At 42.4% G+C, this 22750-nt stretch overlaps 1 protein-coding gene across 1 annotated transcript in view; it reads right to left on the bottom strand.

Moving 5' to 3' along the window:
- GPR161 (G protein-coupled receptor 161) overlaps window positions 1-22750 on the bottom strand; it is a 59221-nt gene that overhangs the window by 23347 nt on the left and 13124 nt on the right. The window contains exon 2 of the mRNA XM_047783994.1: window positions 102-519. Coding sequence (XP_047639950.1) covers window positions 102-475 — 374 coding nt within the window. The 5' untranslated portion in view covers window positions 476-519. The remainder of the gene's footprint in view (window positions 1-101; window positions 520-22750) is intronic.

The following is a 22750-nucleotide window of genomic DNA, read 5'->3' as shown; positions in this document are numbered from 1 at the left end:
CTAAGGCTGCTTGAAAGTCACAACCCACATGATCTCTCATGCCCACCCCCTTTTCCCACATTCAAAAATTCTTTGCTTCTCTATGCAGGAGGCAAGCTTACCGGTCGACAGCAATGACCCCGAGGGTGAGCATGCTGGCCGAGCTGATCAGCAGGTAGAGGAGGGCGGAGAAGTTGCACCAGACCACCCCGAAGATCCATTCCCTCCGGATGGAGCTGGTCACCACGAAAGGCAGCACCAGCACGGAGAGCAGGAAGTTGGACAGGGTCAGGCTGAAGACGAACTTGTTGCTGAGGGTGAGGAGGTAGGACTTCCTGTACAAGGTGACCACAATGACCAGGTTGCCCAGGCAGACAAAAATGGTGATGATGACAATGGCAATGAACTCGGTGACAACAGCCCCGCCTTGGCCACCTTCCTCCTCAGTGAAGTTACTCAGCTCCTTCCTGTGGCCGAGGGAGGAGTTGAGGCTCATGGTCAGTGCGCCTCGGCGTGGGGTGGGCAGAGCATGCTGGATGACTGGAGAGACAAGACCAGGGAGTGAGAAAAGAGTCATTAATCCACAGTATATGCACTTTCCAGGAGCATAGCTCAGGTCCCAGAAACTCCCAGCCAGTCTCCTCCACACAAGCTTTACAGAAGAGGCTGGTTTCCTACAACTGACTTTCTGTAGGACTCACTGTGTCCCCTTAGATGCAAAGCACTTCTCCAATATAAGCCACCCATTCTCCCAAGGCCAATGGTTCAAAGCCTTTACTGTACTTAAGAATCACCTGCAGTACCAGCTCTAAGAATCATTTTTTTTTTGTCTTTTGTCTTTTTTGTTGTTGTTGTTGTTGTTGTTGTTGTTGCTATTTCTTGGGCCGCTCCCGCGGCATATGGAGGTTCCCAGGCTAGGGGTTGAATCGGAGCTGTAGCCACCGGCCTACGCCAGAGCCACAGCAACGCGGGATCCGAGCCGTGTCTGCAACCTACACCACAGCTCACGGCAACGCCGGATCATTAACCCACTGAGCAAGGGCAGGGACCGAACCCGCAACCTCATGGTTCCTAGTCGGATTCGTTAACCACTGCGCCGTGACGGGAACTCCTAAGAATCATTTCTTATGCTCCACCCCTAGAGATTATGGTCCCAGAGAACAGAAGTACACAGGTTAGGACTGTGCATTATAGACAAGCATAGAGCAAGTGATTCTATTATCTTGGTCTATGTGGACCGCTGCTTTTGGTCCCCTGCAATTCTGGGGTGGACCCTGAGCCAGCAGCATCTCCTGGTGCTGTCTAGGGATGCAGACTCTCAGGCCCACTTCTGAATTACCAAATCAGAATCTGTGTATTAATCCCATCCCCAGTTGATTCCTGTGCCCATTAAAATCAGATAATGAGGAGTTCCCGTCCTGGTGCAGCGGATACAAATCTGACTAGGAACCATGAGGTTGTGGGTTTGATCCCTGGCCTCGCTCAGTGGGTTAAGGATCCGGTGGTGTTGCCCTGAGCTGTGGTGTAGGCCGGTGGCTGGAGCTCCCATTCAACCCCTAGCCTGGGAACCTCCATATGCTGCAGGTGTGGCCCTAAAAGGACCCCCCCCCCAAAAAAAAAAAAATCAGACAATGAGATTAACACAGGAATCATTCTGAGATCCCTAAGCAGGGCTTAAACAAGTTCAATTCATACTGAGACAACATTATTGATAAATGGGTAAGGAGTTCCTACTGTGGCACAATGGGATTGGTGGCATCTCTGCAGCACTAGGATGCAGGTCCAAGCCCCGGCCTGGCAGTGGGTTAAAGGATCTGGTGTTGCCACAGCTGCAGCATAGATTGCAAACTGCAGCTCAGATCGGATCCCTGATGAAAGAAAGAAAGAAAGAAAGAAAGAATCCAAACATAAGGGAAGGAAATGACGTGGGTGGAAACAACCGAAAGAAGGAAGAGACATGTGAAGAATTAACGAATGAAGGAAGGAGAAGGAATGGAGGAAAAGGTCAGGCTTGAAGAAGACTCTAAGAATGACCGCAATAAAGAGAAGGAAAAGAAGAGAAAGACTCACTAATAGCATAAATTTAAACCGTTATAACTGAACGTAAAGAAAGAAAATCTGTTCGATTTATTCAATGTAAGGGTGCAATTTGCAATCGCAAAGAGACAATCGTAAGAAGTACGGAAGAAAGGAAAGGAAGAAAAGAAAAAAGGAAAGAAAGAAAGAAAGATAAGATTACGTGGGTAAGAGGAGGTGCAGTCTGAGGTCTCCACCCACAACCATTCTCAACAAGGAGCAGTCTGCTCTCGGGACACTGACTCCAGATCCTGGTGAAAACTCCAGGTTGACACATTTTAACATTATATCCTACAGATGAATGTTTCTCCAAAATTGTCAACTACTTTAACCAGCCAAAAAAAATCCCACAGATCACTTTCCCTACCTGCTCTTGTTCCCAACAAAGAGAAGACACCAGAAAGGGAGGAAAGATTGTGTTCCACGAGGCAGACAGCAAGAACCCGGGTGCCCAGGCTGCCTACCCAGCAGCGGAGCCTGACCCTGGCCCCTGCTTGACCTGACACCCCTGTCCAGACACCTCTGGCTGCAGGGGGCAGATAGGTGAAGAAGGCAGCCCTTCCCTTTCCCTGCAGTCCTAAGGCCAGCGAGAAACGTCCCTTTATAGCGAGCCTGACCCGTGGGTCATAACCACAGATCCCGGGCTGCGAGTGTGAGCAGCACCAAATAATTCTAATTCCTCCTCCTTTTGATAGCCTTTAAATCCTTCACAAATTACTTGCTTTCTTTTCTTCAGATTAAATACCCCAGGCTCCCGATATGACTTTCAGACTCTTCACTAACTCAAGAGTCCCTGCTTTGGACTTGCTCATGGCTGTCAATGACCCTCTTCATCTGTGGTCCCCAAAACTGAACTCACCATTCTGGATGTGGTCTGATAAGTGTCAAGCACAAAGGGGCAACTGTCTCCATAATCAGGATAATCACCTGCCGCTATTCACTCTAAGAGTGTATTTTCTTTTGGCAACTACGCCATCCTGTTGGGTTGTTATGTAAGCGCAGGGTCAATTAAAACCCAAAATTTAGGGAGTTCCCACTATGGTGCAGTGGAAACGAACCCGACTAGGAACCATGAGGTTGTGGGTTCGATCCCTAGCCTCACTCAGTGGCTTAAGGATCCAGAGTTGCTGTGAGCTATGGTGTAGGTCACAGATGCGGCTCAGATCTGACGCTGATGTTGCTATGGCTGTGGTGTAGGCCAGCAGCTCTAGCTCCGATTAGACCCTAGCCTGGGAACTTCCATATGCCGCGAGTGCGGCCCTAAAAAAAAAACAAACAAACCCAAAGTTTATACAAATAGGAATTTCTGTGAAGACAGATGTTCCCAGCCTTGAACTTACGGAATTAACATTTTTAAGCCTAAATACAAAGCATTATTTATTTATATTTTTTTAATTTCCTTTTTTGGCTGCCCCACAGCATATAGAGTTCCCAGGCCAGGGATCAAATGGGAGCCACAGTTGTGACTTAGGTCACAGCTGCAGCAATTCTAGATGCTTTAGTCCACTGCTCCAGCCAGAGATCCTTCAGCCCACTGCCCACATTCTAGTGCTGCAGAGATACTGTCCATCCCATTGTGCAACAGTGGGAATGTCAAAATATTATTTCTACTAAATTTTATTTTGTGCATCTTGGCCCATATGTCCAGGCTGCTAAAATATTCGGAATTTTGATTCAGTTATGCAATATGTTAGGTACTCTAGCTTTCTTTGATAAATACACTTTATAATTACGCCTTCTATGCCTGTGTCTTTGTAAGGTTATTCCTGGGTTTTGTCTTTATTTTTTGAGTTCTCAATTTTACTCCCTCTTATAAGCAAATTATTAATTGATGTCTCAAAATAAAGGCCCTACATAGGCATGGTATACTAAACTGCACAAAGGATAGCACTGTGGTAAAGAAAAGAGATTCTGAGTCATTAGACATGCGACAGAATGGGAGAAAATACTTAAAACTTCTATGACAGAGAAAGGACATATCACTCTCATTTAAAATGAATTCTTAAAAATATGTACAAAGACGAAAAAAGATAAATGAGTAAAAGACATTTTAACAATTGTAACTATGGAGTTCCCGTTGTGGCGAAGTGGTTAACGAATCCGACTAGGAACCATGAGGTTGCGGGTTTGATCCCTGGCCTTGCTCAGTGGGTTAAGGATCCGGCATTGCCGTGAGCTGTGGTGTAGGTCACAGACGTGGCTCAGATCCCACGTTGCTGTGGCGTAGGCCGGTGGCTACAGCTCCGATTCGACCCCTCGCCTGGGAACCTCCATGTGCCGTGGGAGAAGCCCAAGAAAATGGCAAAAAAAGACCAAAAAAAAAATTCTAACTATGTGAGATGATGAATGTTAACTAAATTTACAATAGTAATCATTTTGCAATATATGCACATATCAAATTATTATAGTTGTACACCTGAAACTTATACAATGTTATGTGTCAATTATATCTCAATAAAACTGGGGAAAAGACATACACAGAGGGAGTTCCCATCACCGCTCAGCAGTAACAAACATGACTAGTATCCGTGAAGACATAGGTTTGATCCCTGGCCTCGCTCAGTAGGTTAAGGATCTGGCGTTGCCATGAACTGTGATGTAGGTCGCAGATGTGGCTTGAATCTGGCATTGCTGCAGCTGTGGTTTAGGCTGGCAGCTATACTTCCAATTCAACCCCTAGTCTGGGAACTTCCATATGTCTCAAGTGCAGCCCTAGAAAGACCAAAAAAAAAAAAAAATATATATATATATATATATGTATATATATACACAGAGAATTCACAGAAAAAGGTATACCAATTGTATCTAAACATATGAAAAGATGCCCCATTTCATTCAAAATAAGCGAGATGGCAGCAACATGGATGGAACTAGAGAATCTCATACTGAGTGAAATGAGCCAGAAAGACAAAGACAAATACCATATGATATATCACTTATAACTGGAATCTAATATCCAGCACAAATGAACATCTCCTCAGAAAAGAAAATCATGGACTTGGAGAAGAGACTTGTGGCTGCCTGATGGGAGGGGGAGGGAGTGGGAGGGATCGGGAGCTTGGGCTTATCAGACACAACTTAGAATAGATTTACAAGGAGATCCTGCTGAATAGCATTGAGAACTTTGTCTAGATACTCATGTTGCAACAGAAGAAAGGCTGGGGGGAAAAAAATGTAGTTGTAATGTATACATGTAAGGATAACTTGATCCCCTTGCTGTACAGTGGGAAAATTAAAAATATATATATATTAAATAAATAAATAAATAAAAAATAAGTGAGATGCACATTAAAATTGAGACACCATTTCTTTCCTTTCAGGCCATTAACAACTCAAAAGCTTGGCAATGCTCTCTGTTGGTGAGGCTGTGGGGAAGCAGGCAGTCTCTTACATGCCACATGGGAGCGGAAAATGTAACAGCTCTAGGGAAGGATAATTTGAGAGTCAGGGATTGAACTCACGCTATAGCAGTGACCGGAGACACTGAAGTAAAAACACACTGGATCCTTAACCCGCTGTACCACAAGGGAACTCCCTAGGCACATATCCTTTGACCAGCAATTCCATTTCTAAATATTTACCCTGAAAGATGTAAGTTCATAATATAAAGCAACAGATGCACAGAGTTACTTTACTTATTGAGGCATTAGCTGTAAAGAAAAAAAAGGGAATGTGTGAGAAAAGGAGATAAGAATACACTTGCACATAAAATATACATAAGTATGTGTTTACTTATACAAAAGGAAAAAATAGAAAAGACAACCAGAAACTAAGATACGGATGGAAGTAGGTTTTTCTAAGGTTTTTTTTTTTCCTTTTTATGGCTGTACCTGGGGCATATGGAAGTTCCTGGCCTAGGGATCAAATAGAGCTGCAGCTACCTACACCACAGCTTGCAGCAATGCTGGATCCACAGCCAACTGAGCAAACCTGCATCCTCACAGACCCTATGTCAGGTTCTTAACCCACTGAACCACAATGGGAACTCCTATAAGTATTTTTTTTCAGTTTTGAATATTGAACCATGTAAATATTTTAAATAATAAAAATTAAGTAAAAGTGGATGTAAAAAAGTAGAAAATTGATCACAAGAGTTCCTGTTGTGGCTCAGGAAGTTAAGAACCTGACTAGTGTCCATGAGGATGCAGGTGTGATCCCTGGCCTCACTCAGTAGGTTAAGGATCCAGTGTTGCCACAAACTGTGGTGTAGGTCACAGATGTGGCTCAGATATAGCATTGCTGTGGCTGTGGCATAGGTCAGCAGCTGCAGCTCCAATTCGACCCCTAGACCAGGAATTTCCACATGCTACAGGAGTGGCCCTAAAAAAAGAAAAAAAATTGATTGCAAACAAAAAAGTTAGGCCTAACTATATATTAGATTGATAACATAATCATATAGAGAAAAGAATTAAGTAGTTTGTTGGTTTTTTTTTTTTAATTTAAAAAAAATTTTTTTTGGCTGAACTCAAGGCATATGGAAGTTCCCCGGGCCAGGGATCAAATTCGAGCCACAGCTGCAACCTGCACCACAGCTAGGGCAACACCAAATTCTTAACCCACTGTGCCAGAGTGGGAACTCCCCCAAGCAGTTTTAAAACATGGCATTTTTTTTTTCTTACTATAAACCCTTAAGGGTATATATTGTATGACAAAAGAACCACTATGTTTACTTAGTAGGTTAGAGGCTGTTAATGGTGTTTTTAAGTTTACAATTCATCTGAGTGTAGAGCAACTGAGTATACATACTTAGGTTAGGAAGTATACTTCTAATCATGGGAGAAAGGAGGTACAGATTATGAAACAGAGAAAGGTGAGGAAAAACCTTGTGGTGTGAGCTTGGTTATTACACCTATCAGTACAAACACGCTATTCAAATATAAATATAAAAAGTTTCAAAGAAATGCCCAAAATATAGTCAGAAAGATTAAGAAATATAAAAGTAAATCAGGGAATGAATAGGAAGTACTTTATAAGGCAGAATTACTTCACTTAAGCAAAGCATAGTATTCCCCTAACATGTCTTGTAATTAGTAGCGTGCTCCTCTTTATCCCCACTGGAATGGAATGAAGACAATGCCTTCATAAGAGCATAGTATATTTTGCCATTCTGCAACAACATGGATGGACTTGGAGGGTATTATAAATGAAATAAGTCATTCAGAGAAAGACATATACTCTCTGTACAGCAGAAATTGACACACCACTATAAATCAACCATACTCTAATAAAATTAAAAAATAAACATACTCAGAATGCCTCCATATACACTACTATGTACAAAATCGATGGGTAACAAAGACCTACTGTATAGCATGGGGAAATCTATTTAAAATTCTGTGATAGCCTATATGGGGAAAGAATCTGAAGAAGAATGGATATATATGTATATGCACGGCTGATACATTTTCCTTTACACCTGAAACTAACACAACATTGTGTTATTGTCCAATAAAATAAAAAAAAATACCCAGAAAGTGACCAAAAAAAAAAAAAGACAGATACTGTATGTTATCACTTATGTGTGGAATCTAAAAATAAAACAACTAGTGAATATAATAAAAAAAAGAAACAGACTCACAGATCGAGAGACCAAACTAGTGGTTACCAGTGGGGAGAGGAAATGTGAGAAGTGGCAATATAGAGGTAGGGAATTAAGAGGTACGAAGTATTACATATAAAATAAGCTACAAGGAGGAGTTTTCTGGTAGCTGAGTGGTTAAGTATCCAGCATAGTCACTGCTGCAGCTCAGGTCACTACTGTGGCATAGGCTGAATACCTGGCCTGAGAACTTTTGCATGATGCAGGCACAGTCAAAAAAAAGCTATAAGAGTATACTGTACAACAGAATATATAGCCAGTATTTTATAATAACAATAAATGGAGCATAACCTTTAAAACTGACTAAGGAGTTACTTTGTGGTACAGCAGGTTAAGGATCAGGCAATGTCCTGCAGCGGCTCAGGTTCTTGCTATGGTTCAGGTTCAATTTCTGGTCCAGGAACTTCTGCATGCCATGGGCATGGTCAAAAAAGGAAATATTCCTTAAAAAATAAAAATGGTGAATCATTATATTATACACCTGTAACATATATGTTATGCAGCAACTATACCTCAACAAAATAAACATAATGAAACAAAAAAAAAATTTTTTAAAGAAATAAAAAGGCAAATAAAAGAACAAGCAGGAAGTACTTTATAAGGTGTAATTATTTTATCCAAGCAAAGCATAGTGCTTTTCACTTACTATGGGAATCGTTTCTGGCAATGGAGTGAACTCAGTTGATGTGAACACTGTACAACTTCAAATTCATAGAAAGGCAATATATGACCCAACATTTAAAAAAACAAAAGCCAAACTTGAAAAAAGAAAGGGATATCCACAGGTAACAGAAACAAAAAGAAATATGTGAGCTGTAATCTCACCCCTGTGGCCAAAAAGGAATTACACCTAGTTCAAGACCCCTGGGGTTGAGGTTCTTATGTAGGAGGATGACCTTGGGTCCCACAAGGCAGAGAGCTGGAACCAGTACCCTGCATAGTGGGTTCTAGAAGGTATGCCTCCTCTATGAAAAAGGGAATAGCAAAACCCCTCCCACTGGCAAAGGGATGTGGCAAAAATAGTCATTTATCTGAGGCTCTGGGTGAAGCACTAAAGATTTTTTTGGGGGCCGCATCCCCACCATGCATAAGATCCCAGGCCAGGGATGGAACCCAAGCCACAGCAGTGACAATGCTCAATCCTTAAGCACTAGGCCACCAGGGAACTCCTAAAGATTTTTTCCATGACAAATCAAGCACTGCGTCATGTGCCATGCTGATGAGGGTATCAAATTTATAAGTGCTACATGGGGCAGAAACCCAAGCTATTAAGTCCATGTGAAAGTTAATGCTGGCAGAAGTAAACAAAAAATGGCTCTACAGTGAATTTCCACACTTACAAAACAAACATTTAATGAAAGTGAGTGCACAGCATCTGCCATGAGGGAGAATCAACAAAACAAAAACCAGGAGAATTGACATTCTAATAACTTGAAAGAATAGAAAAATATAAAAGAGGCCATAAGGTAAATACAATTAAAAGCTTTAAAAGGAAAAGAGGTAGAAACCATAATGAAAGAACAAGACCTGATGAAAAATATTAAGGAACTGTTAAAAAAGAACCAAATAGAAGTTCTAGAAATGAAAATGTTAGCTGGCAAAATTTAAAACTCAATGGGTATGCTGAATGGAAGATTTAGCTAAAGAAAAAGATGGTGAAACGGGAGACAGCTCTGAGGAAATTATCCAGAATGTAATAAAAAAAAAAAGATAAAGAAAATGACAATATGAAATAAAATCAAGATACATGAAGAACAGGATTAAGAAGATTCAACACTGGAGTTCCCGTCGTGGCAAGGAGGAAACAAATCCAACTAGGAACCATGAGGTTGCAGGTTCGATCCCTGTCCTTACTCAGTGGGTTAAGGATCCAGCATTTCTCTGGCTGTGGTGTAGGTTGCAGACACGGTTTGGATTCAGGATTGCTGTGGCTCTGGCATAGGCTGGCGGCTACAGTTCCAATTTGACCCCTAGCCTGGGAATCTCCATATGCCTTGGGTGCAGCCCTAAAAGGACAAAAAAATATATATATATATATCAGAAAAAGTCTATACCAAGTCACATCACAATGAAAAATGACAAACACCAAGATACAGAGAAAAATGGTAAAAGCAAAATTTCCTACAGAGAAGTAGCAATTAGATTAATAGACTCTTCTTTTGAAGAAGACAGAAATAGAGACCATAAAACAATGGGATCATTTCTTGGAAGTGCTAAGGAAAAGAACTCTTGTCATGAAGTTTTATAATACTATTCATGAGAGGGCACAATATTTTGAGGCAACCAAAGCCTGAATGTTTACTAATCACTCCTTACTGAATGATTCACTTAAAGATACATTTCAAGAAGAAAAGTAAATCCAGAAATAAAGGGGAGGATGCAAGAACTGAGTGTTATAAAAAAATGGTAAATATAAGGATGAATCTAAATCAGAACTGCAAACACTGAAATTGAAATATAAAAAGTTAAACATCAAAAACAAATTTTATAAAAATGGATAACTTGGGAGCCTCAAAAAAAAGATGAAATTAAAACATTAAGCAAAATGGAAGCTCTTAAAGGTATGACTGGAGCAATAATATTCCAAGTTAGTTTGTACTCAGGGCAGAGACTTGGTTGTGGCTGTTTTCCCAGCACGTGAACAAGAATCTGGCCCATAGGAGGTAACTCAAAAATTATTTGTTGATGAATGACTGGCCTTCAAAACTTCATCATCATTAAGTCAAATGTGAGTGTTAACATTATAAAGGTAACAGAATAAAAATAGAGTGTAAGAGTTCCCGTCGCGGCACAGCGGAAACGAATTCAACTAGGAACCATGAGGTTGCGGGTTCGATCCCTGGATCTGGCATTGCCGTGAGCTGTGGTGTAGGTCGCAGATACACCTCAGATCTGGCGTTGCTGTGGCTCTGGCGCAGGCCCGCAGCCATAGCTCCAATTAGACCCCTAGCCTTGGAACCTCCATACGCCGTGGGTGCAGCCCTGAAAAAAGACAAAAAAAAAAAAGATAAATAAATAAAGAGTGCAAAACTTCCAATTCAAAAGACAGGAAAAAGAAGATCCCGTCATGGTTCAGCAGTAACGATTCCAAGTAGTATCTATGAGGTTGCGGGTTCAATCCCTGGCCTCATCACTCAGTGGGTTAAGGATCCAGTGTTGCCGTGAGCCGTGGTACAGGTTGCAGACGTGGCTCAGATCCCGTGTGGCTGTGACTGTGGTGTAGATGGGGCAGCTGCAGCTCCTATTCGACCCCTAGCCTGGGAACTGCCCTTAAAAAAAAAAAAAAAAAAAAAAGGAATAAAAGTACTCCTGACTTGGTAACTCTCCAGTGGCTCTAATTAGTAGACACACTAGTAAACTGCAGAAATCAGAGAGCCCAGAGTTGGCTGCCATCCTTGAGGTTCTCTGGTCTAACCCTCCCCAGGGGGAATGTGGGTCAAAGAGCTGTGTACCCAGGGAGATCCAAAATCCCAGCGTCTGCCAGGAGACCTGGAGAGGGAATGGCACAAGCCCCAGCAAATCCCCCAGGGGTGTACTTTAACAAGAGAGAGGATCTGCAATGTCCCAGCCGCTGAAGGCTTCTTGGCAGGTGGCCAGCTTACCCAAGGCCCAACAAGCCAAGGCCCATTGAATGGAAGCAAATCTAAGAGTGACTCACATTACCACTCTCCTGGCCAGTGCTGCTAGAAGACACGAAGGTGTTTCACACCCCCACATTCACTACAGCCTGCCCAGCCCAAAGAAAGCGCCTTGTGCTGCAACCCTGAGAAACAACACAGCTGGAACATGACTGAGGTCTGAGTAAACATATCAGAAACCATTCCTGGGAAAGAGAGCTGGAACTCTCAGACAGGTCACCTGGGAAGGCCTGCCTTGTCTTTACTGCCATGGCTCCACGTATTATGGTCAGTCCTCTTGAATTATTCCCAGAGACAGAGACTCATCTGCTGAATTAAACTACTAGCAACAGCCTCAAGTCACTTACAGCCATATCTTGTCACTCGAGTGAGTGATCAGTATCATTCTGGGATTATGCAACAAGGCAACACTATAGAATATTGAGTAGACTATATTCTAGGTATACAGATAGACAGGTATCTGTTTTGTTTTACAAACTGGTCTGCATTCTAATTCACAAGAAATAATTCTAGAAATGCCCTGCTTTGCAAAAATAGAATTACTGTAATACAAAGATGGAGTCTCTTTCCCTTATTTGATTGCATAAATTTGGATATCATCTGGTCCCACTTCATATTTTTACCTAAAACCCCAATTTTCATCAACTTACACTGGACATCGTCTTTCCTGCTCATACTGCTGTCACCTTGCATTTGTCAGAGGTTGTGTGGCACGACGACGGTTAAGTGTATAGACTCTGAAGCCAAATTGCCCGGGATTGAAGCCCAGCTCCTCTATGAGCTAGGTGAAAAAAGAACATTATCTTCCTTACCAAGTTACAGTAAGAACTAAGAGAGTTTATTTGCATCAAGTGCATAGAACAGCATCTGGCACACAGTAAGTCCTCACTGCATGCTCTGGTTACCGTTAGAAGAGCTTACCCCGATTTTACTATGAGAAAGGACTTTCCCTATATGTTTAGACCTAGTCACATGACCTAGGACTTGGGTTGGAGCTGCTGGAGGACAGACTTGCCTACCATGGGGTTGGTAGGCTGATTTTATTGAGCCTGGGGTTGCAGCAGCTGGTCATCTTAGACACTATGTGGAAAGTGCTTACAGGCAAATAAAGGTGAGAGAATGAGAGAGTGAGGGAAGGAGAGAGAAAGAGGGGGGCAGGGAGAACATGCTGATGAAATAATTTGAGATTCTGAGTCTTCTTGTTCTTCTCAATAATATGTGCCAGTGAATTTTCTCCTTCACTTCACAGCTAACGTGGCTGGGTCTCTGCCACTTGCTACTTAAAGAACCCTGGCTAATACTCTGATACACATGATCTGCATACAACACATCTGGACCTCTCTTCTTTGGACAATGGTACCAGGAATCTTTCCTTTCTCCAGGTTAGGCCAACTCCTCAGGCACAGCTCTGCCTTTCTCAGCCGCCTTCTTAAAACCATATCCTTTTCTTGCCATGGACCATGCCACAGACCCAGGGACCCTAGTATCATGGAGTTTCTTCCTATAGAGGCAGAGAAGCTTTTCACCCTCCCCCCTCCAGAGTGCAGTCTCTGTGGGATCATGAGATCTATGACCCAGACTACAAGGCACTCAAGGAAAAGGAGGCCTTACTCACCCCCATAATGCCCCTTACAAATGAGGCCACCAAAGGGACAGCCTGAGAGTCCACAGACAGGAGGTCATACTGGTCAGAAGGAGGCAGAACTCTTGGCACCTCTCCAACAAGCGGCACTGGACATGACAGGGCATACCTGCTCTCTCCAAAAGTCCTCTCTGGAGGAAATCATTTTTAGCATAAATTTCTCTTCTGACATCCCTAAATATACCCAATTAGGGCAGTGGTTTATTCCTCCCTGTGGCCTCCCATTTTTATGAAATGTGAAAAGCTGGAACCACCAGATGCCCTCTTCTAAAGAAATCAAATACCAACAGGTAGGTACATAAGATGTTTGAATAAACAACCCTCCAGGCAAGGAAATATTCCTAAATGCCACTTCAAACAAGTTCAGGCGAGGTCACGGTCAGGCTATTTTGGCCATATTCTCAGGGGCTCTTCATCTTAGCACCTCAAAGCATTTTATACACATTAGTCCCCAGCTGCAGCAGTTGAGGGGGTGGAGTTGAGAGGTAGGTTCAAATAACCACCTTGTTTTGCACTAAGGTAATAAGACAGACACAGAACCCCCACCCTCATCCCACCCACAAACCAGACCACACAACTCGATGAGAGCCAGAAAGAGATCACAGGATCCCTGGGTCGCCTTCCCTGCATTCCGTCCATGCTTTCCTGGCAGGCACGTGCAAGTTTGCTCCTAAGACTATGGATGCAATGACTTGGCCTCTGCAGCCCCAAAGGGATGTGCCTGGCCAGCCAGCCCAGGGTCTGTTACAATGCACAGTGCTTTGCTCTTGTTCCCACAAGGGCATCGTAAACCTAGTAACATCCTGATTTAAACCTCTTACTTCACCTGTAAAGCAGGTCTGAGCCCTGGTCTATTTGGGAAAATAAATGCACCAGAGGAAGGAAAAGAAGCTGGAGTCAGAACCCCAATGACCTTCTGGTCCTTGTCTGAATTCTTAGGTTGCCAATGGGAGAGACCTGATCTTGGTCCCCTTTGCATGTTCATTATCAACTTGAGTACCACACCATTCTCCATAACTTTCTTCTGGAAGGACTGGAAGTCTGGAGGCCTGGGCTCTTCACTGACCATGACCCTGTCCACAAGAATGTCAGCCATGACTCTGTCAAATGTCTTTCCAAAATCAAGCTCTTGCTCCTTGCTCCATTCCCTTCTCCCTATGCTCTTGAGACTCTTACCCATTTCCAAAGTGTTGTTTATTATTAATAATAATCTGGAGTTCTGGCTGTGGTGCAGTAGGTTAAGAATCCTACTGCAGTAGCTTGGGTCTCTGCAGAGGTGTGGGTCTGATCCCTGGCCCAGCACAGTGGGTTAAAGCATCCAGCACTGCCACAGCTGCGGTGCGGGTTGCAGCTGTGGCTTGGATTCAGTCACTAGCCTGGAACTTCCCTGTGGCACAGGTGCAACCAAAAAAAATTAAAAATAAGCATTGGCAAAACAGTGTGCAACATACCACGTAATTTTAAGTACATCATCTCATTTCAACTTCTGAATAACTTTTAGAGGTAGGAATTACTCTTCTCCTGTTTAAGAGGGGCAGCAAACATATGGTTAAGAGCATGAGTTCTGGAACTCTGGGTCAAATCCTAGCTCTGCTACTTATCAGCTCTGTGATCTTGACATGGTACCTAACCTCTCGTGGCATCAGCTCCCTGCTTTGTCAAATGGGGATGATACTCCTGCTCAGGAGTACCTACCTCATAGGGTTGGTGGGCAAAATCAGTGAGTTAGTATTTGGACAGTGCTTAGAACACAGTTTGGTACCATGTAAGTGCTAAATAAATAAAATGGGGAAACTGAGGCTCAGAAAGGTTAAGTGTCCAGTTCAAGAGAACATTAGGTAGTAGCCCTCCAGTTTGATCTTTTGATTGTGAAACTACCTTCATTCAATCTACTCACCACAGCACATAAGATTCACCATAGTATGGCCTCATCTAAATTCCAGACTTCTCACCCACCACCCACTTCATGTACATTCTGCTCCAGCCAGCTGTGCTTACATTCTCCCATTTTGAATTTGCTTTAGTTTCTGTCTGTCTTCTACTTGGAATACTTTCCCTGTTTGTGGAATGAATGAATAAAGATTTACAAAGTCTAAGAGTTCCCTGGTGGCTGAGAGGGTTAAGAATCTGGCATTGTTATTGCTATGGTGCATGTTGGAACTCTGGCCTGGGAACTTCTGCATGTCTTGGGCACAGGAAAAAAAAAAATTGATGAAGTCTAAAATGCATTATTGATCTATTGGTCTAATCACTTCATTGAAAGTGGGGAAAAAAATAAGTTGGGGGCGGGGGTGAGGCTTTAGAACAATACAAAAAATATACCAAGTCACAGCGATGGATTTGGCAATGATTTCTTGGCTATGACACCAAAGGCACAGGCACAGAAGAAAAAATTGACAAATTGGGACTTCATGAAAAATTTTGAAATTTTTGCATCAAAAGATACCATGGATAGAGTAGAAAGGTAACCACAGACTGAAAGAAAATATCTGCAAATCATATATCTGATTAGGGGTTAATATTCAGAATATACTAAGAATGCCTAAAATTCACAACAACAAAAACAAATAACCTGCACCAAGAAAAGATATACAAATGGCCAATATGCACATGAAAAGACAGTCAACATCCCTGATCGTTAGAAAAGCAAATCAAAATTACAATAAGATTCTCTATACTCATTGGGATGGCTACTGTTCAAAACAAAAACAAAGCCTAAAAAATAGGTTTTATGTGTTGGTAAGGATGTAGAGAAACTGAAATCCTTGCACTGTTGGTGGGAATGTAAAATGCTATGGCCACTGGGGAAACAGTATGGCAGTTCCTCAAAAAATTAAACACAGAATTACTGTACAGTCCAGCAATTTTGCTTCTGGGTATGTCCCCAAAATAACTGAAAGCAAGATCTCAAAGAGATATCTGTACACAATGTTCATAGCAGCATTATTCACAGTTGCTAAAACATGAAAGCAATACAAGCATCCACTGACTGATGAATTGATAAGCATTATATGGTAGATCCACATAATAGAATATTATTCAGCCTTAAAAAGGAAGGAAATTCTGACATATGCTACAACACGGGTGAACTTTAAGGACATTATGCTAAGATAAAAAAAGCCAATCACAAAAATACACATATTGTATGATTCCATTTATCTGAGGTACTTTAAAAGGGGTCAATATCAGAGACAGAAAAGTAAAATGGTGGATTCCTGGGGCTGGTGGGAGAAGGACAGAAGAAGTTTAATGGGGTTAGTTTTGCAAGATGAGAGTGTGGTGGGATTGTAAATTGGTGCAACCACTGTGGAAAACAGTATGGAGATTCCTCAGAAAACTAAAAATAGAACTACCATTTGATCCAGCAATCCCACTCCTGAGCATCTATCCAGAGAAAACCATGACTCAAAAAGACACATGTACCCCAATGTTCATTGCAGCACTATTTGCAATAGTGAAGACATGGAAACAACCAAAATGTCCATCGATAGAGGAGTAGATAAAGAAGATGTGGTACGTATACACAATGGAATATTACTCAGCCATTAAAAGGAATGAAATACCAGCATTTTTAGCAACATGGATGGACCTAGAAATTATCATGCTAAGTGAAGTCAGTCAGACAATCAGACCAACATCAAATGCTATCACTGACATGTGGAATCTGAAAAAAGAACACAATGAACTTCGTTACAGAACAGTTACTGACTCAGACTTTGAAAAACTTATGGTTTCCAAAGGAGACAGTTTGTGGGGGTAGGGGGATGCACTGGGGGTGTGGGATGGAAATCCTATAAAACTGGATTGCGACAATCACTGTACAACTATAAATGCAATAAATTCATTGAGTAATAAAAAAAGTTCTAGAGATGGACAGTGGTGATGATTATATCATATCATCATATAAATGTACTTAATACAAGTTAATGTACTTGTAACTATGCACTTAAACATGTCTCAGATGGTAAATTTAACGTTCATTTTACAACAATAAAAAAAAAAAGTTGGGGAGTTCCTGTCATGGCTTGGTGGTTAACAAATCCCATTAGGAACCATGAGGTTGTGGGTTCGATCCCTGGCCTCGCTCAGTGGGTTAAGGATCTGGTGTTGCCATGAGCTGTGGTGTAGGTCACAGACGTGGCTCATATCCAGCGTTGCTGTGGCTCTGGCGTAGGCCAGCGGCTACAGCTCTGATTAGACCCCCAGCCTGGGAACCTCCATATGCCGTGGATGCCTCCCTAGGGACCAGTCCAGCAGTGACCTCCAAGGTAAACCCACTGAATAAAATGATTTATTGGGCTGCACTGTCCCCAGCTTACACGGCAAAGCAAATCTTAACTTTTTGTTCATCAAACTCCTCTGGTACAGTTTTTGTTGTGCATGTTGGAGAATGTGAGGAACATTCAGTACTAAGGCAAGCTGGACTCTGAGCCATGGACGACTGTCTGTTGAACTTTTTTCAAAGGGCCACTGGCCTCTCTCCCAGGCATCCCCCAGCAACAATGAAAGCGGCCATCGTCACCCCCTGTTTCCTGGTCAACACAAATGAAGGGAGGGTCCACTTCAGCCTCCCAGGAAATCCACAACCAACCAGCTGAAGTCATGATGAAGACAACTCACTCAGGGGAGAGTCTTAAGCCCCAATGGAAAAGTGCCATAGGAAAAAGGATTGAAAGCAGTGGTAGGTTGACCACAGCTCTCTGAGGAATCCTTAGCAACCTGGAGGCCAGGCAGGACTTGTCCCACCTGCACGCAAGGCAGCAACCTTTCCTTTGTCAGACACTGGACACCTCACCTGGACCACGTTACTCCCCTAGGTGGGAGAAAAGGAGAAATGCCAGTTTTCCCAGGGTAGGCTCAGGAAAGCCCCCACAGACACTGGTCCATGGCCAGCCTATCTGGAACTGGGATCCCTGTGAACCCCAAAGGCAGAGCTGGGTCAGACCAGGTCAGACCTCCCCAAGGCTGTTTGAAGTCTACCGGATGCTACTGCCAGAAGTGGCTGTGATGATTCACTGGGCAACTGGACCAGGGGTTGGGTTAGGAGCCTGTGCTCAGGCAGAGAGAAGCCAATGCCACGCCCCAGAGTTCCCGACTCAACACCTCCACTTGGATGATACAGGCATCACAAGCCCAACGTGTCCAAAACCAGACTTCAAGTCCTTTGCCTCTCAAATCTGCTCTTCCCACGTTTTTCACTTCATGTTGCAGTACCCCATCCTACCAGCTGCTCAGACCCTAAACTTTGGAGTCACTCCTGACTTGCTCCCACATCTCCTATCTGGTCCATTCGCAAATCTACTGGCTCTACTTTTGAAATGTATCTAGAATTCAACTATGTCTTACTACCTCTGCTACCATCACTCTGGTCCAGGATACATTATGTCTTCTCTGGGTTATTAAAATAGCTCTCTCACTAGTTACCTACATCTGCCATTGCCCTCATTCTCAACACAGCAACCAGAGTGAGCCCATTAAAACTGAGTTCAAAACACACAAATAAGCCACTACTTTACTCAAAACCCCCAAAGGATCCCTATATCACTCAGAACAAGCCCTGCATCTTCCCACATGATCCGGCTCTCCATGATTGGTCTCACTTGATAATAAAAATTACTTTTTACTCCCATTCCAATGACATTAGCCTCCTCACTATTCCTCAAACACATCAAGCATGTGTCTACCTCAGGGACTTTGCACTTGCTGTGTCTTAAGCCTAGAATGCCTCTATTCCACATATCCTTGAAGGTTGCTCTCTCTCTCTCTTCAAGTCACCTTTTCCATAAAGCCTTCCCAATCCACATGACCTAACATTCACACCCCTCTCTAAAACTTCATGGCCCCATTCCCTTCTCTACTTTTTCTCTTTAGTACACATGTGTGTGCCTATTTATCTATCTTATTAATGTCTTTCCCTCCCTCCAGCCTGTAGACTCCATGAGAGTAAGGAATTTCTGGTCTGTATATTTGGGGGTCAGCACCTAGAACAGTGCCTGGCAAACAGAGTGCCTAATATATGGGATAAATAAGTGAAAATGTGAATTAACAATGGAAGCTTGAACATCTTGGTACACTAGGCATATCTTGCCTTCAGAGAACTAGTTTTGCAGATGCAGCAAACATTATTCATCATCCAATCAATATTCATTTTCCCCTTTCCCTTATCAATAAGAACCCTGACTTGATGTGGGGCACCCAATGTGTCTACAAAAATAAACTCACTCGCACAGAGCTTGGGTGGCCATCAGACCCAGTACCAGTGAAAAGAAGTCTACAAGGCAGCAGAAATCTGTCCATTTCCTGATGAAAAAAGAGACTCAAGCTGTGGCTCCTGCCTTTTTCCCTCTCCTTTTTCCTGACTGGAACTCAAAACTCAACGCTTAAAGGTAAAGCAGCCATCTTTTGGCCACGTGGCTGGATGGCCCATGAAATGCAGAGCATAAAGACTAAAGTAGCTCAAATCACCTACTGAATCGTAAAGCCATTGTGCCCAGACACAGCTAGTCAACCCCTTATTGATGAAGTCCTTGGAGTTTCCTTTACATGCTGCAAAAGCAATTCTAACTTGATACACAGGTCGAAGGTGAGAAGAGAAGCTGAGAAAGCCAAATTGTTCTGTGCATGAATACTAAAGTGCAAACTAATTGCTGGTAACGATTGGTACTACAGCATCTCCATTTATCCACCTATCCCCTTCTCCCATATACCCCTGCCCCATTCCCCTTGACCCCAAGGTGCAAACAATCTCATAACTCTGACTTGCTCACCCTTTCCCATGATAACTCTATGTAGAATCAAAGACCCTAATCATTAGGAAGAGGGGGCCTCCAAAAACAGAATGAAATAATGCCATTTGTAGCCACATGGATGGACCTAGAGACTATCACACTGAGTGAAGTAAGCCAGAGAAAGACAGTTATTATACAATATCACTTATAGGTGGAATGTAAAAAATAATACAAATGAACAGATTTACAAAACAGACAGTCCCATAGACATAACAAATAAACTTATAGTGACCAAAGGGGAGAGAGAGAAGGAAGGATAGATTAGGAGCATGGGTTTAACAGATATACACCACATAAAATATACATAAACAACAAGGATTTACTCTATTATAGTATCTTATAATAACCTATAACGGAAAAGAATTTGAAAAAATGTACACCTGAATCACTTTGATGTGTACTTGAAACACAATATTGGAAATCAATTATACTCCAATTAAAAGAAAAAGACGGCCTCCAGGAATAATTTCCCCTCTAAAAAGGCCCTAAAACCCAAGCTAATCTTTGGAAATGTCTTATTCTGGATAGGTGAGTTTTATGAATTGGTAGGGTTTTATCGCCTTAAAATTTCAAAACTGTTTCAAGCCTTTAGGCAAAATTCATGAAAATCTATTACACATTTCCCTACATTTTAAAACAAAGTATATAAAACAATGATTTTTATGAAGACTCAGGGTCATTAAACACCAAGATAAATGGAATTGTGACCTCAGAGATCAATATTAATGCAACTGCTTTCTTTTGAAATCTTAGAGGAGAGCGTTAAGCTTCCCAGTCATTCAGCTGGTGAGTTATCACTGTGAACCTTTATTACATGATTTCAAACATAGTGATTCCCTCAATTTGGATAAGGAATATAAGAGTATGTTCTCTTATACCAAGTGTGCCTTGTGTATTGTTGCCTTTTGATACTTTCTCTGCAACGTGTTTCGACCTCTGGCTGCCACTTTCACTACACAGAGCAGACTTACCTGCAGTTTTCCTTGTCAAGCAGATGAAAGGTTTATGCAAAGGAGGGGCTGACATACTGAGAGAGGATTCAGTGCAAATTCTCCAGCCCTGGCTTCTGTCACACAAATGTCATTTCCTCTTGCACTTTTGGGGAGGGTTGATTTTCTATTTCTTGGCACTTGGCCAGATAAGTGACATGCTAACTGTATTTATATGGCTCAGGTGAGTAACAGTGGCATGTTCCAGAAAAACAAAGACCTTGAAAGAGCTCAGAGGTTTCTACCTAATTTTAATTTTTTTTTAAGTGTAAAAAGGGAAACTGCTGAATTTAAAAACAAGACTGTTGAGTCTTACTGGATTTCATACCACCAGAAAGGCAGATACATATGTGCAGATAAATATGTTATGTACTAAAGGACTGACACTAGAATTTTCCAAAAGCCTAAGTCTAGAAAATATGAATTTCTTGAAGAGGCTGTAGCTCTATTTGCAAAAGATATTTGCACAGGCCTGTATAACAAGGTAGAGTACTACTATTTCTTGGTTATCCTGCTTCCCTCTTATTTTACTTCCTCTGTTCTATCACAGTCCTCTAGGTCAGGCATTCCCAAGCTCTGGGTGGCAGTCACTGCCCGTAGACCAAATCAATGATGTGTTGCTTATATGAAAACTATTATTCTTCAGATGTCTATATGTGCTCTTGTGATCAATAAAATTCAAAGTCATTTTTTACACTGTTATTGATTCACATCAGCACTTTGTAATTAAGCCTTTTCTCTTCTCCAACGGAAGTGATACTGAAAGGGCATTTGGACCCACAGTCTGGCAGAGCTTGGTGACCACTACCAAAAGCCCAGGCCACCTACCCCCTTGCTGACACTTACATGAATAACATCAGCTGAAGGTCCACCTTAAGAGCAAAATTCTCAAGACATCTTTCTGGAACATTCCATCGCCATGATGACCCTCATCACCCCTGATATGAAGTTATGCTTTTATATTATAGTTATCTTTTCAGATACATATTCTTAGTACAAGTTATTTTAGGTGACGATGCTTCCCCCTCCAGAAGGCTTATAAATTCTTCCTCAGTTTCCCCTCTGAATTCCCAATGGCACTTTACATGTGGGAGAAAATAAGTATTTTATATTCCCCCCACCTATTAAGATCGACTATGATCTGATATTCAGTAGAATAACATGCTTCTTCGGAATCTTGACTGAACCTAGGTTTGAATTCATGTGATTGTGTCTGTTAACCTCTCTGAGCCTCAGTTTCTCCAAGAGGAACAAGAGTGGAATTAACCTACTTAATATGATTATGAGGGGAATATATGAAGTAGCATATGTGAAAGCAGCTAATGGAGTGGCTGCCAGAAGATAAACTCAGCGGGGGTGGGAGTGGGGGGCTAAATTAGGAGTCTGGGATTAACCATATACACATGACTATAAATAAAACAGGAGTTCCTGTCATGGCTCAGCAATGAGCGAACCCAACTAGCATCCACGAGGACATGGGTTTGATCCCTGGAATCACTCAGTGTGTTAAGGATCCGGCATTGCCGTGAGCTGTGGTGTAGGTGGCAAATGTGGCTCAGATCCCGCATTGCTGTGGCTCTGGTGTAGGCCAGCGGATACAGCTCCATTTGGATCCCTAGCCTGGGAATTCCATATGACACAGGTGAGGCCCTGGAAAAGACAAAAAGACCAAACAAACAAACAAACAAAAAAGACAACCAACAAGAACCTACAGTATAGCACAGGGAACTATACTCAATATTTTATAATAACCTATAAGGTGAAGGCATCTAGAAAATATAAATATATATGCATAAGTGAATCACTTTACTGTATACCTGAAACGAACACAAAACTGTAAATTGGAGTTCCCGTCGTGGCACAGCAGAAACAAATTTGACTAGGAACCATGAGTTGCGGGTTCAATTCCTGGCCTTGCCCAGTGGGTTAAGGATCTGGCATTGCCGTGAACTGTGGTCTAGGTCTCAGACTCGGCTCGGATCTGGCATTGCTGTGGCTCTGGCGTAGGCTGGCAGAAACAGCTTTGATTAAACCCCTGG

This window comes from Phacochoerus africanus, chromosome 6, assembly GCF_016906955.1.
Source record: "Phacochoerus africanus isolate WHEZ1 chromosome 6, ROS_Pafr_v1, whole genome shotgun sequence".
Lineage (NCBI taxonomy): Eukaryota > Metazoa > Chordata > Mammalia > Artiodactyla > Suidae > Phacochoerus > Phacochoerus africanus.
This window is presented reverse-complemented; position numbering and strand designations above follow the sequence as displayed.